Source organism: Oncorhynchus nerka, linkage group LG27 (genome assembly GCF_034236695.1).
Source record: "Oncorhynchus nerka isolate Pitt River linkage group LG27, Oner_Uvic_2.0, whole genome shotgun sequence".
In the NCBI taxonomy this organism is placed as follows: domain Eukaryota; kingdom Metazoa; phylum Chordata; class Actinopteri; order Salmoniformes; family Salmonidae; genus Oncorhynchus; species Oncorhynchus nerka.
The window spans coordinates 32,636,197-32,648,487 of record NC_088422.1 but is presented as its reverse complement, the minus strand read 5'-3'; the positions used below and the strand labels follow the sequence as shown (position 1 = coordinate 32,648,487).

Here is a 12,291-nt window from a genome sequence, read left to right as displayed (position 1 = left end):
AATTGTGTTTTATGCTTATTGCACTTTTTATAAAACACAAACTAGACAGCAAGTATAACAGTCTGCTGCTAGCGGTACCAATGTGTGTGACAAACCTGAGCATTCATTTTACAGAATCAATGTTCGTTGATACACTCGGTTTAGTTGTCTGCTCTGCACGTAATTTGAGTAGTTGAGACATAAAAGGGGTATCGTTAGAAAGGTTCTCTATTACAGTAAAATAATGTCTCAATGTGTTTGTGTCCATATGACTGATTCTGGTGGACCAAAGCTCAAACAAAAATAGCGAGTTGAAACCGCTTGTCAGAGAGGAAGAGGTGATCTCTCAACTTTGTTGGCGTGAGAGGCAGGGAGAGGGTCTTGGTGTGTGTAAACCATAGAGGAATAGGCAAAGCGAGATGTTTCACTCGCTAAAATCTGTCCAAAATAAGGCCAATGTGTTTCTATGGGCTTATTTTGGACCCGACGCTTGTCCCCTGCCTTCACGCCTTTGAGACAACGGCTCCGATTGTTAGGGCAGAGACATGAGCATCTTGTCATTATATACAGATCTCTGGTGTAAGTGGGAAGGTGCACAGAGGAGCTAAAGAGACGAGACCAAAAATACATCTTGAGAACAAGTGGCCATAAATGCTCATTAAAACGTTGATTATTGTGATACAGGCATTTGGAATATCACGCAAAACATGCATTCGGATTAATCAAATTAATTATGTTGAATGACTGATAGCCTAGTAGTCAGACCTAACTTGATGATTTAGGTCAGAGATGGAGATCTGAAACAAGTTCATATTAGCCTATTTCATTTGTTTCATATGTCAAATAGGCTACAGTTAACTAGGCTTTTGCATTTCATTCAGTAATAGAATTATTCAGAATATTCTCCCCAAACAGAATTAAGCCAGTTTAAATTTTCACTAAACTATCCACAAAAACTTTTATTTTGTTTTTTTATTAAGAATTTTATGTGTTATATGTAACAGTGTTATTTAGACCGCCTCAATTTAATTTAGGATCAAACACAAGACTTCTGTGTTCGCTACGTTGTTTGATATAATTTAACTCAATGTTTCAGGAAATGGCCGTTACAGGTTTTCCAAAAAGGCGAAACACTTCAGCTTCCATAGGGGGAAGTTGACTGACCCCCACCCCCCACCCAACCTTAGGCCTACATCAGCACCACCTTGTCAGAAAATCCTAGGGAGAGCCCTGATTTTACATTTAAATGCATTTCTTGTTAGCTACTGAAGAGCAGCCAATTACCAAGTACCCATAAGTCCATAGCCTGCCATTCCTTCTGAGGCAACATTATTAAGCAAAAAAATATGCATTTGCCTAATGATTTGAGCAGGGTGGGTGTTGCGCAGGGCCGGGGGTGACACCACCATGCTGAAGTGGTACTTTTAAAAGGTTTAAGGTTGGCAGGTCTGCTAATGTGGGATACATATGTGTTGAAATGATTTGTTCTGTGTTTTGATTATTAAAGTGTTAATTGTCATCCTTCTCTTCCCTCTCCAGGACTACAAGGCAGATGAGGACCCTGCTCTGTTCAAGTCAGCTAAGACTGGTAGAGGACCCCTGGGACCCAACTGGAAGGTATACCTCTCACTGGAACACTAGGGAGGGAGGGAGAATGCAGTTTGATGAAGACAAATCACCTCTCTCTGCTCTAATTGGGCGTAATAGAAATTGCAAGTGATCAGGTCAGATTAGCCCCTCCTGTCTCAGCCCTGCTCACACGCTCTCAGCCATCCAGGAGTGTGTGTTTGTACGTGGCTATCTGCCCTGGAATGTACTATGTGTGTCATCTCTCTTAGTTTGAGCTAGGAACGGCTCTGTTTTTTACAATGAGTCTGCGAGATATTTGTTTGTAAAAAAAAAAGTGAGAGGTAATGAAAACAGCTCATCCAGAGATACCGTTTTCCCATCAAACCCTTCATCTACAGCCCTGCAAACAGGCCCATGATGTCAAACTAGTTAGATCTCCACCCAGCAATGGTTTACATCCCTTATATACTTAACAAAATATAAACGCAACATGTAAAGGGTTGGTCCCATGTTTGATGAGCTGAAATAAAAGATCCCATACATGTTCTATATGCATAAAAAGCCTAATTCTCTCAAATATTGTGCATAAATCTGTTTACATCCCTTTTAGTGAGCATTTCAAATTTGCCAACATAATCCATCCACCTGACAGGTGTGGCATATCAAGAAGCTGATCTAACGGCATGCTCATTACAGAAGTCCACTCTAAAATGTGCAGTTTTGTCACACAACACAATGTCACAAGTGTCTCAGGTTTTGAGTGTGCAATCGGCATGCAGGCTGCAGGAATGTCCACCAGAGCTGTTGACAGATAATTGAATGTTGATTTTTCTACCATAAGCTGCCACCAATGTTGTTTTTGGAGAATTTGACTACGTCTTACCAGCCTCACAACTGCAGACCACTTGTAACCACGCCTACCCAGGACCAAAAAATCCGGCTTCTTCACCTGTGGGATCTTCTGAGACAGCCACCCGGACAGCTTATGAAACTGAGGAATCTTTTTCTGTTTTAAAGCCCTTTTTGTGGGGGATAAACTAATTCTGGCTGGCTGGGCCTGGCTCCCCAGTGGGTGGGCCTGGCTCCCAATTGAGTGGGCCTGGCTCCCAATTGAGTGGGCCTATGCCCTCCCAGGCCCAGCCCCTGCCCAGTCATCTGAAATCCATATTAATTTATTTCAATTGACAGATTTCCTAATGAACTGTAACTCAGTAAAATTGTTGAAATTGTTAGATGTTGCTTATTTATATTTTTGTTCAGTATAGTTCAACGTGGAAAAGTTTTTCTCCTCTGCGACAACTTGCACAGATGAGACTGCTAAACAGCTTTATAAAGTCTAAAGCAACTTTTCATTTAGATCCCCCCCCCCCTCACCTTGGACATGGAAACACTTTTTGGAGAGGAAAAAATGAGAGAATCTTAATTAAAGTTACAACAGAGAACACTATTTGTGCCAGCTTCTCAGAGCAGTAGAACTCTTCTATCTCTGCGTGCACACATGCTTCCGTATTGGCACACTTTGTATTTCTGAAAACTCCTGGTCCTTTGAGCAGGGCGACGGGAGAGAAGAAATGTCACCGTAAATGTTTTGATGTGGTTTCCGTTTTATGTGAAGTTCTCCTTTAGCGGTGACAACTTTTCTAGCTAAACCCTACGCAAATGTAGAATGTTTTTCATTCCCACCATCCCCCTCTCTCTCCTCTGTGATGGGAGCATCAAACGGTGGTGGGATGGGTGTGATTGCGGCAGGTCTGTGGCATTTCTCCCTGTGTGCAGCGCTAGAATGAAGTGATTAATTAAACTGGTGTTCTGGGAGTGGTGTGCGCGTGTGTGTTCTGGGGGCAAGCAGGTCTTGGGTGTTAATAATGGAACCGGCTTTGTGCTGAGACGCCGTTATCGCTGTGTGATGCGAGCAGCGTTTTATCTGCCTTCCCCGGCCACAAAGGCATGCCTGTCTGGAACAGTGTCGCTGTCAGGGTGGAGCGAGAGAAATGGTCCCTTCATCTGGAGTTTATCCACTTTGCTCTCTCTCCTCTTCCTCTCAGGGAGACCGAGTGCAAGCTGCAGATGGATTTAAAACTGTTTTGTAGATTAGAAGACTTATCTGTCTACTGCATATTCTCATATCGATAATTATTTTACTAAGCTTCGTTTCCAAAACATGATGTATTAATGACATTTTAATGGTTGGAATACCGCAGAGATTTGTCCAAACCGGTTTCATTTTTCTGTGTTCTCAAATCACACTCTGCTTTCTTCTCTTTGAGAGTTCCATTATTGGGAAGTTTGCATAAACTTTGCTTATTTGCATATTCTGTTTTTTTGTAATATCTTGTCAACATAAATTATTTAGTGTGTCTTCTTGCATTGTTTTCTCAGTGTCTGTTTTCCTGTTGTGTTGCTACTAACAGAAGGAGCTGGTTAGTAAGGCTGACTGCCCGAGGATGTGTGCCTACAAACTGGTCACTGTGAAGTTCAAGTGGTGGGGCCTGCAGAACAAGGTGGAGAACTTTATTCACAAGGTTAGGACATGTTTTTTTCTTCTTCAGGTTAACAGACACTAGCTATGTTTCCATTAACTTGTCCAATAATTTGTTGTCGACATTAAAGTTGTGATAGAAAATATGCATAAAATGCTTATTTCTCTCAAATTTTGTGCACAATGTGTTATAATCCATCCACCTTACAGGTGGGGCATATCAATAAACTGATTAAACAGCATGATCATTACACAGGTGCACCTTGTGCTGGGGACAATAAAAGGCCATTCTAAAATGTGCAGTTTTGTCACACAACACAATGCCACAGATGTCTCAAGTTTTGAAGGAGTGTGCAATTGGCATGCTGACTGCAGGAATGTCCCCCAGCGCTATTGCCAGAGATTTGAATGTTAATTTCTCTACCATAAGCAGCCTCCGTCATTTTAGAGAATTTGGCAGTAGGTCCAACCTGCCTCACAACTCCAGACTGACCACGTGTAACCATGCCAGCCCAGGACCTCCACATCTGGCTTCTTCACCTGCGGGATCGTCTTGAGACCAGTCACCTGGACAGCTGATGAAGCGGAGTATTTCTGTCTGTAATCAAGCCCTTTTCTGGTGAAAAACAGACTGGCTGGGCCTGGCTCCCCAGTGGGAGGGCCTATGCCCACCCATGGTTACGCCTCTACCCAGTCATGTGAAATCCATAGATTAGGGCCTAATGAATTTATTTCATTTGACTGATTCCCTTATGAACTGTAACTCAGTAAAATAGTTGAAATTATCCCATGTTGCGGTTTTAATTATTTTGTTAAGTATATTTAAGCTGCAAAAACAGTGTTGAATAAAAATGAACTGGTTTGAAGTGTTTCCATGATCCATTTAGGCAAATCGCGCATGCCTTCCCACCGATCTTCATGTCGAAGGTAGCCCGCAAAAGCCAGCATGGATAGAATGCAAGAATTGACTGTTTGCCATAATTATTAGAATATGTGCCAACTTCTAGTCGAAGTCAGTGTCCTGTTGAAACTTACACTCCTGTAGCCTAGATATGGTATAACTTGCATCCAGAAAAGCAAGGCGTTGCCATTCATGCATTCTTGAAAGTCAAGACATTTATTTTTATAGTCGAAAAATAGATTTAGCAATCAGTTGGTATTTGGAGTGGAGCTTTATGACATCACGTACCTTCTTAATTATTCGGCAATCATAATTTATTCAAAAACAACGTAATTTTTCGCAATAAAGAACAATCCACCTCTGTCGAATGATGCAATTTGTATTCATCTTTAGAACATTTCTCCTATAGCTGTGTCTCCATTCCACATGTCACATTGTTTATTTTTGCGACATTGCTTTTGTAAAATAAACCTGGGTCAAAGGAAACCTGCCTACTGAGTCATCGAGTGAATATAATCCAAGCAGCACTGTAAATGAATCTATAGGTACACCTCAAACACCTGGGTTATATGGTTTATGCTCAGTCTGTTGATATCCAGGACTAGACTGTATAGCATCTGACCAAGATGTGTACCTTCCTTTTTTATTCTGTCACTATCTGACACATGATTCCTCGTACCCTTTTCTTTACCTCTGTATGCCCCTATCCATGTTTTCTCCTCCAGCAAGAGAAGCGCATCTTCACGAACTTCCATCGCCAGCTGTTCTGTTGGATTGACAAGTGGGTGGAGCTGACTATGGAGGACATCAGGCGGATGGAGGCGGAGACCCAGAAGGAGCTGGAGGAGGTATGTAAAGGAACATAGTGGATTACAAACGGGAGAAAGGTTCAATGCTTACCAAGGCTTACTACACTAAACCTCCAAAACCATTAGAGCGAGTGTGCCGTTTTTAAGCGTTGTCATGGCGGCAGATCACTGCAGTGCTGCCCTATGTGCTTGGCAGTGTCGGTCTGGTGTTTGCCTTTTGGGTCCTGGCCATGGTTGGATAGCAGGCTGTCTTAGCCTGTCTGTGGTGTCATCCCTCAGAGACGGTGGTAATGTTAGGAAGCTCATTGGAAGAGTCATCAGGATCTCTGGAAGTGATGCTGGTTGGTCTGTTCATTAGTGGTGCTGAGACACACAACATTTACTCTAAATTCGTATCCCTCCCTAGATCCTTTTCCTAGAATTCTGATTATTATTTTGACTTTTTAATAGAAAATCTGAGCTAAACACCCTATTAATTTATTTCAATCTGTTAAATCAATGATCCCCTCTTATAATTTAATGTAAATAAATCAGCTTTTTGTGTTTTATGACAAACCAAAACGTGTATGATTTTATGACATTGTCATTTTTCCCATCTTATGTGACTTTATTTACTGCTTGTCATAATTTTGCTAAATAATATTGAAAGGAACATCAGTCCTAGTCTTCTTATCAGTAGAGGGTTCACTTTTCTTTTTACCGTGTTTGTTTGATTCGACCATGTGTACTCACAATGCTGTCCAAAGGGATATGGGGGTGGAATTCTACATTCCTGCCCCTATCCCCTTCTCCAGCCTGTCTGTCTCCCCCTCCCAGGGTTCCCACACATTGTTTATTCTGGAAAAGTCAGGGAAATGTGTGATATTTTCAAAGAAATCCATCTCAACTGTGAGAGAATTGTAATCACATACAGTGCATTCAGAAAGTATTCAGACCCCTTAAAATGTTCCACATTTTGTTACGTTACAGCCTTATTCTAAAATGAATTAATTAAATGTTGTTGGCACCTGGCACCATCCCTATGGTGAAGCGGGGTGGCAGCATCTTGCTGTGGGGATGTTTTTCAGCGGCAGGGACGCTGAAAAATAGCTGTAGCGGCGCTCCCCATCCAAATAGCTGTGCAGCGACGCTCCCCATCCAACCTGACAGAGCTTTAGAGGATCTGCAGAGAAGAATGGGAGAAACTCCCCAAATACAGGTGTGCCAAGCTTGTAGCGTCATACCCAAGAAAACTGTAATCGCTGCCATAGGTGATTCAACAAAGTACTGAGTATAGGGTCTGAATAATTAAGTAAATGTGATATTTCAGTTTCCATTTTCTTGAAAATTTTCTTCGTCATTATGGGGTATTGTGTATAGATTTGGGGGACACACACAATGTTTTCCATTTTAGAATAAAGCTGTAAAGTAACAATGCAGAAAAGTCAAGGGGTCTGAATACTTTCCGAATGCACTGTATAGCCTGTCACTCCTTTTACAGTCGAGCCTACATTTTGGAATAGACAGCCTAGTCTTGGTCCATTGTGATTGTTCATTATAATACACAACCTTCATCCTTGAAGTCATTAAAAGGTCAGACATTTAGATGGGTAACTTGTGTGGGAACCCTCCCTCCCTTTCCCCCAAATCTCTACCTCTGCCCTTACAGGCCTCCTGATTCTATCATTTTACATCTAGATGCGTAGGAAGGGCTCTGTTCGAGGCACGAAGGCTTCAGACGAGTAGCTGCTCCAGGTGTAGGTCTGCGGAAGGCTGTGTAAGTGCAACTAGAGTCAGGCCAATAGCAGACATGTTGGTTACACCTCCACTATCTCTCATGGATTCCTTGTCTGTCTTCTACCACTGGGTTCTCTTGGTATTGCTGCATGTTTACACTGCTTTCACTCCATATACAGTGGTGTCGTAACAAGGATTTATGGTCTGGTTTGTGTGGGTGTCTGTGTGTGTTCTTGTCACGTGAACTTCCATAACTCAGACTTGTATTAGTTAATCAATAACACCAGATCTCAGAGAAATGAAGAATTTGCCAGATCGTTAAATGTATTGCTGACATCGCGAAAAGCTCTGTGTTGTGTGTGTGTGTGTGTGTGTGTGTGTGTGTGTGTGTCCTCAATCTCCCCATGTGAGGGCAGACATCTGTTCAGCCTGTTTTCAGAGCCAAGGCGAGAGAGCAGGTTTTAAAAAGGCTATGGCAGCCAGGTAAAGCCCAACTAACAAAAAGTCAGCACTGGTTTCTGGCCTTGTATCTATAGTCCAAAGAAAGGCCATACAGAATATGCATAACAAACGCACACAAAAACGCTCATCTGGCACTGCAGACTTCTGTTTGTATCACATTCTCAGTAAGGCCTTACCAATCACACCCTGTTGGCCCCACTCGGAATATCAATCTGAGCGATTTTGGCCGTACATGGAGGAATCTGGGCCGGACTGGCCGAAGTGGGGCCGTCTCAAGCATTCCTGGCCTGGCACCAAAGCTGATCATTTGGAGCTCTGCTTCTTCCCACTACATCTCGCCCAATCCTACATGTGTTTCTCATTTTCCCCTGGACTATGTAAACCGACTAGTGCCATCAAAGAGGCCCACGGCATGGAGGAGTGCTTGGCCTGGGCTTCTGAGCTGAGGGGTCGCCAGGGTTACACTGTGCCAGTACTGTAGGGATCCACAGGGCGGCACCCATGGGTTGGAGTCTTAATACCATTTATAACGACAAGTGCAGTTTCTGCTCTTTTACCAGTTCAACACCCATACACCCCAGCTCCTGTAGACGGTTTAACTCAGTGTCCTAGAGAGCTTTATCGCCTTATGTATAGACTTTGAACATGTGCTTCAGTTCAGGTGAAATGAGGTTGAGTAGTAATTTATGTATCAGGATCTTAAACCAAAAGTGTTGTGGTTGGACTACACTGTGTGAGTGAGAAATACCATGTTTTGGAGATGATGCACCAATAGGCCTGTCTGCTTGTGTGCTAACACGGATGGAGTGGTGGTGGGGGAGAAAAACCCTTCAAGATGGCTTCCTCTGCCTCATTAACATACAAATGGAATTCTGCAGTTGAAAAGGAGCCTGTGCTGAGATTGAGGAGGTAGGGAGAAGTGGAAGGTAGAATCCTCATGTCATTATATCAGATTTCTAGTCCTCTGTTTAGGGCTAGCATGGTGCGGTTGAACTCTTCCATTAAGGTATTCTGCTATCAAATTCAGCCACTAATTGACTTTCTAAAGTCATCAGCCTTAGGGTGTGAGGACCTGAAAACAATGCCTTTATCTACCTACAAGATAAACAAGGGCTCAATAAGAACCATTTTTACATTCTTTAAAAAAAAGAAAGTTTGAAGATTCTAAATGTTGATTGCTTCTCGTTGAACAGAATGCTGGAATTTCTGAGCCACATCCATCCTAGTTTCTTTCACAGTAACAAGCAGCCTTTCTTCTCGCAGAATTCCACTTGTTGACGCATGCTCTCACAGAACCTGCCTCCACTTGTTTGGTCTCTGTAGAGATGTAGTAAATGTCTGTTTATTTCTTTCTCTCGCTGCCTATCCCCTTTTCTCTACCTCAGCTTCGCAAACAAGGTCAAGTACGGGGAACCAGTGCTGCCGATGCCGAATGAGATGGAGGGTTTTAAACAGAGATGAAGAGTGAAGATGATGAAGAATTTCGACGTGTGCTCCCTGCGTGCCACCTTTTTACCTTACTGATTCAGGATGAGGAGGACGAGGGCTCTGCTCCAATCGCTCAATAGACCAGCACCCTGACCTACCTGCATCCAATTATAGACATTCTATCCACAGAATAATTGATTTGTAGAAAGTGACACGATCATAGCTTGTAATTTTGATCTCCTAAAGACATTATCAAGAAGCAATGACCTCAGTAAAGCCAGCTACCACCACCATGTTGTTGATAGACTAGTCCCTCTATCTTCTCTTGATAGACGCTTAGAGGGCTGCTTGGTTGTTGAGAGATTAATATTTTCAAAGCATTTCATTGGAATGATTCCCTTATGGCAGGTGTTGGACCTGTATTTTGTTATTCCAGTCGAGTAGGATCGTTCCTCTGTGGTCTGTTGCCTTGCCCATTTTTTTTTTTTTTTCCTTTGTATTCATAGATATTTTCCCCAGATCATGTCCTCTTCTAGCTGTTCATAACTATATGGTTTTCCATTAGCTGGCGAAAGAGATCCTGTCAGTGTGTTCTCCAAAAACGTGTCCCTTCCTGCCATGGCGTTCATTAAGAGATTGGCACCTGTGCCCATCCTAATTTTTCCCCCTCCCTCTACATCTTATTAACACTCTGATGATCTTGTCCACACAGGTATTTCACACTCACTCCCATGCAAATTAACACAAACACACAGTCATATGCACATGTCGACCCGCGCACACACACAGGTGTGAATGCCTTTGTGGTGGCTGATTTCTTCCAAGCTCAAGCTGGGCAGATCCCTGCAGGATCCTTCAACTGAAGGGAAGTGGCTGTTGGAGTGTTTGGAGCCGTCACTGTTTTTCCCACACTCCCCATTCTCCATACACTCACACTCAATCCGCTCCTCCCCAGCGGATGTCCCCAGAGCGAAACCGCACTGAAAAACAGTCACAGATGGCGCTACACCCTTCCAGTCTCTGTCACGCACTGCTCACCCCACCCTGCAGTCCACCACCCCAGTAGCCTGCCTGCCTGTCTGTCTGCCTTATTCCTGTGGATCTCTGGGACCGTGTTCTGCTGCAGGTCGTATCCTGCTGAACAGGGGCATCAGGTCAACAGACACCCAGCGCCACCCTAGCCCAGACCAGGCCACACCTGACTGGGCCTGTTTACCGTCACAGCTGCCTCCCTACCTACTCACTCAGCACTACACTGCCTTACTGTACCTATACAGTACCCCCACATGACATACTGTACCTCCACTGTCATCTACCCCTTTACCTCTTTGCCAGACTTGGGGGTCTGCTTCTGGGTGCTAACGCGCATCACCATGCCTTCTGGCTCCACATGGGCACCAGTTAGGAACCACTCCGTAGTCTTAGGATTTACTATAGGGACACTGATCAACAGAGGGTAGAACAGGGATGGTCCTCGGGGGCCTGAGTTGGTCTCTCACTTTCACCAGCTAACACACCTGACTCCACTAAACGGCTAATCATGCAAGAATTAGAATGCAATTTGTTTAATCCGCTGTGCTTGCTAGGGATGGGGGGTGACACTACTCTGGCCCCTGAGGACTGGAGTAGCCCATCCCTGGGTCAGATGAAGAGCTTGATTGGTTTGCAATGACTTTAAGATCTGTTTTAGTTGAACCACACAATGTGCTCAAGGTCCTAATGCATGTTTGTTCTATTGAACTGTGGTGGGGTGATTATTCCCTGCCGCGATACTGTACTGATGTAGACAACAGCACTCCCCAGCAGCAAGCCGGTTGGACAGTTCCGTGCTGGAGCCCGAATGCTACTCTGTTTAAGCACCAAAGTGCCTTCATGTTATTGTGTGCATGTCTGCGTGCTTGTGGGACAATAAAGAATGCGTGTGTATCTTACCTTGTCATTCAACCTCAGCCATTCTGCCTATTTTTATATATAGACATGCTTGCAGCTAAGATGGATGGAATATTTTTTTATGAAGAGCTTAGCCTTGGTCTATTTTTATTGTGAAAGCCTTACAGGGGGATGTGAGAACCTTAGTGATTGGTTTAGTGCTCACCCAAAGAGTGTGCATGGCTCTGGGTGATATAATTTGTTTACATGTGTTGTTTACTATCCACACACTTCCCCAGGGGCAATACTGACTCACCAGCAGATAGATGGCCAACTGAACTCTCCTGAACCCCATAACTGAGTAGAGATATCATGAGTACTCATGTCCGTTTCAGTTGTGAGTGATTGACAGGACATAAAGTCATGGCCATAATGGGACTGATGAAGTCCACATTTCCCATCAATGACAGTTTATGCAGTCAAATAAACTAAGAGAGGAGTGTTGAATATGACCAATGTCTTAAGATCTGTCTACAACCTCTGCCTTATATTGAATAGAAAACTTGTTAAAACTCCATAATGCAACACCAATCTTGTAGCGAACCATTGTTCTATGATATCTGCACTGTGGGCAAAGGACAGCGGGGAAGTAGTCTTTACAGGAAACTACAGTGTGGTCATGATTTATGAAATGTACTGTTAAGTTTCTAGAAGAAAATGCTTTTAAATGTTTCTGATCATCTGAAATTCAGGGGACATGGTAGTGAATGTATTTAATTTAGCCTTTTCCATTTGTAGAGTTTTGTGCCGCGGGAAGTCTACATAATGCATCTAATTACCAAATTAAATGTCAACAATGTACTGCTTCTGCTTTCTTTATTCTGATCTGATATTGGCTAGGTTTTGTTTCTGTTGGTCTCTGTCTTGGAAGCGTTCTTCTGAATCTGAAGCCTATGTAAATGAAATGAATTTTGACATGAGAGAACTGGGTCATATACACTAGATAGAAGCCAAACGGACAAACCGGGATGGACTACCTGAACTTGTCCAACAAGAAACACTTGCTTTCATTGCAAAGC

At 43.3% G+C, this 12,291-nt stretch overlaps 1 protein-coding gene across 2 annotated transcripts in view; it reads left to right on the top strand.

Annotated features, from left to right (window-relative positions):
- Positions 1-12,073, top strand: part of LOC115111614 (phosphatidylinositol transfer protein beta isoform) — a 47,689-nt gene extending 35,616 nt beyond the window's left edge. Inside the window, exons 8-11 of one of the 2 annotated variants that reach the window (XM_029637853.2) lie at positions 1,519-1,596; positions 3,960-4,070; positions 5,654-5,776; positions 9,301-12,073. In XM_029637853.2, the coding sequence (XP_029493713.1) occupies positions 1,519-1,596; positions 3,960-4,070; positions 5,654-5,776; positions 9,301-9,351 (363 nt within the window). In that variant the 3' untranslated portion in view covers positions 9,352-12,073. Of the gene's footprint in view, positions 1-1,518; positions 1,597-3,959; positions 4,071-5,653; positions 5,777-6,767; positions 7,409-9,300 lie in introns of those variants that run through there. The other variant, XM_029637854.2, reaches the window with a different exon arrangement.
- Positions 12,074-12,291: the final 218 nt, after the last annotated feature.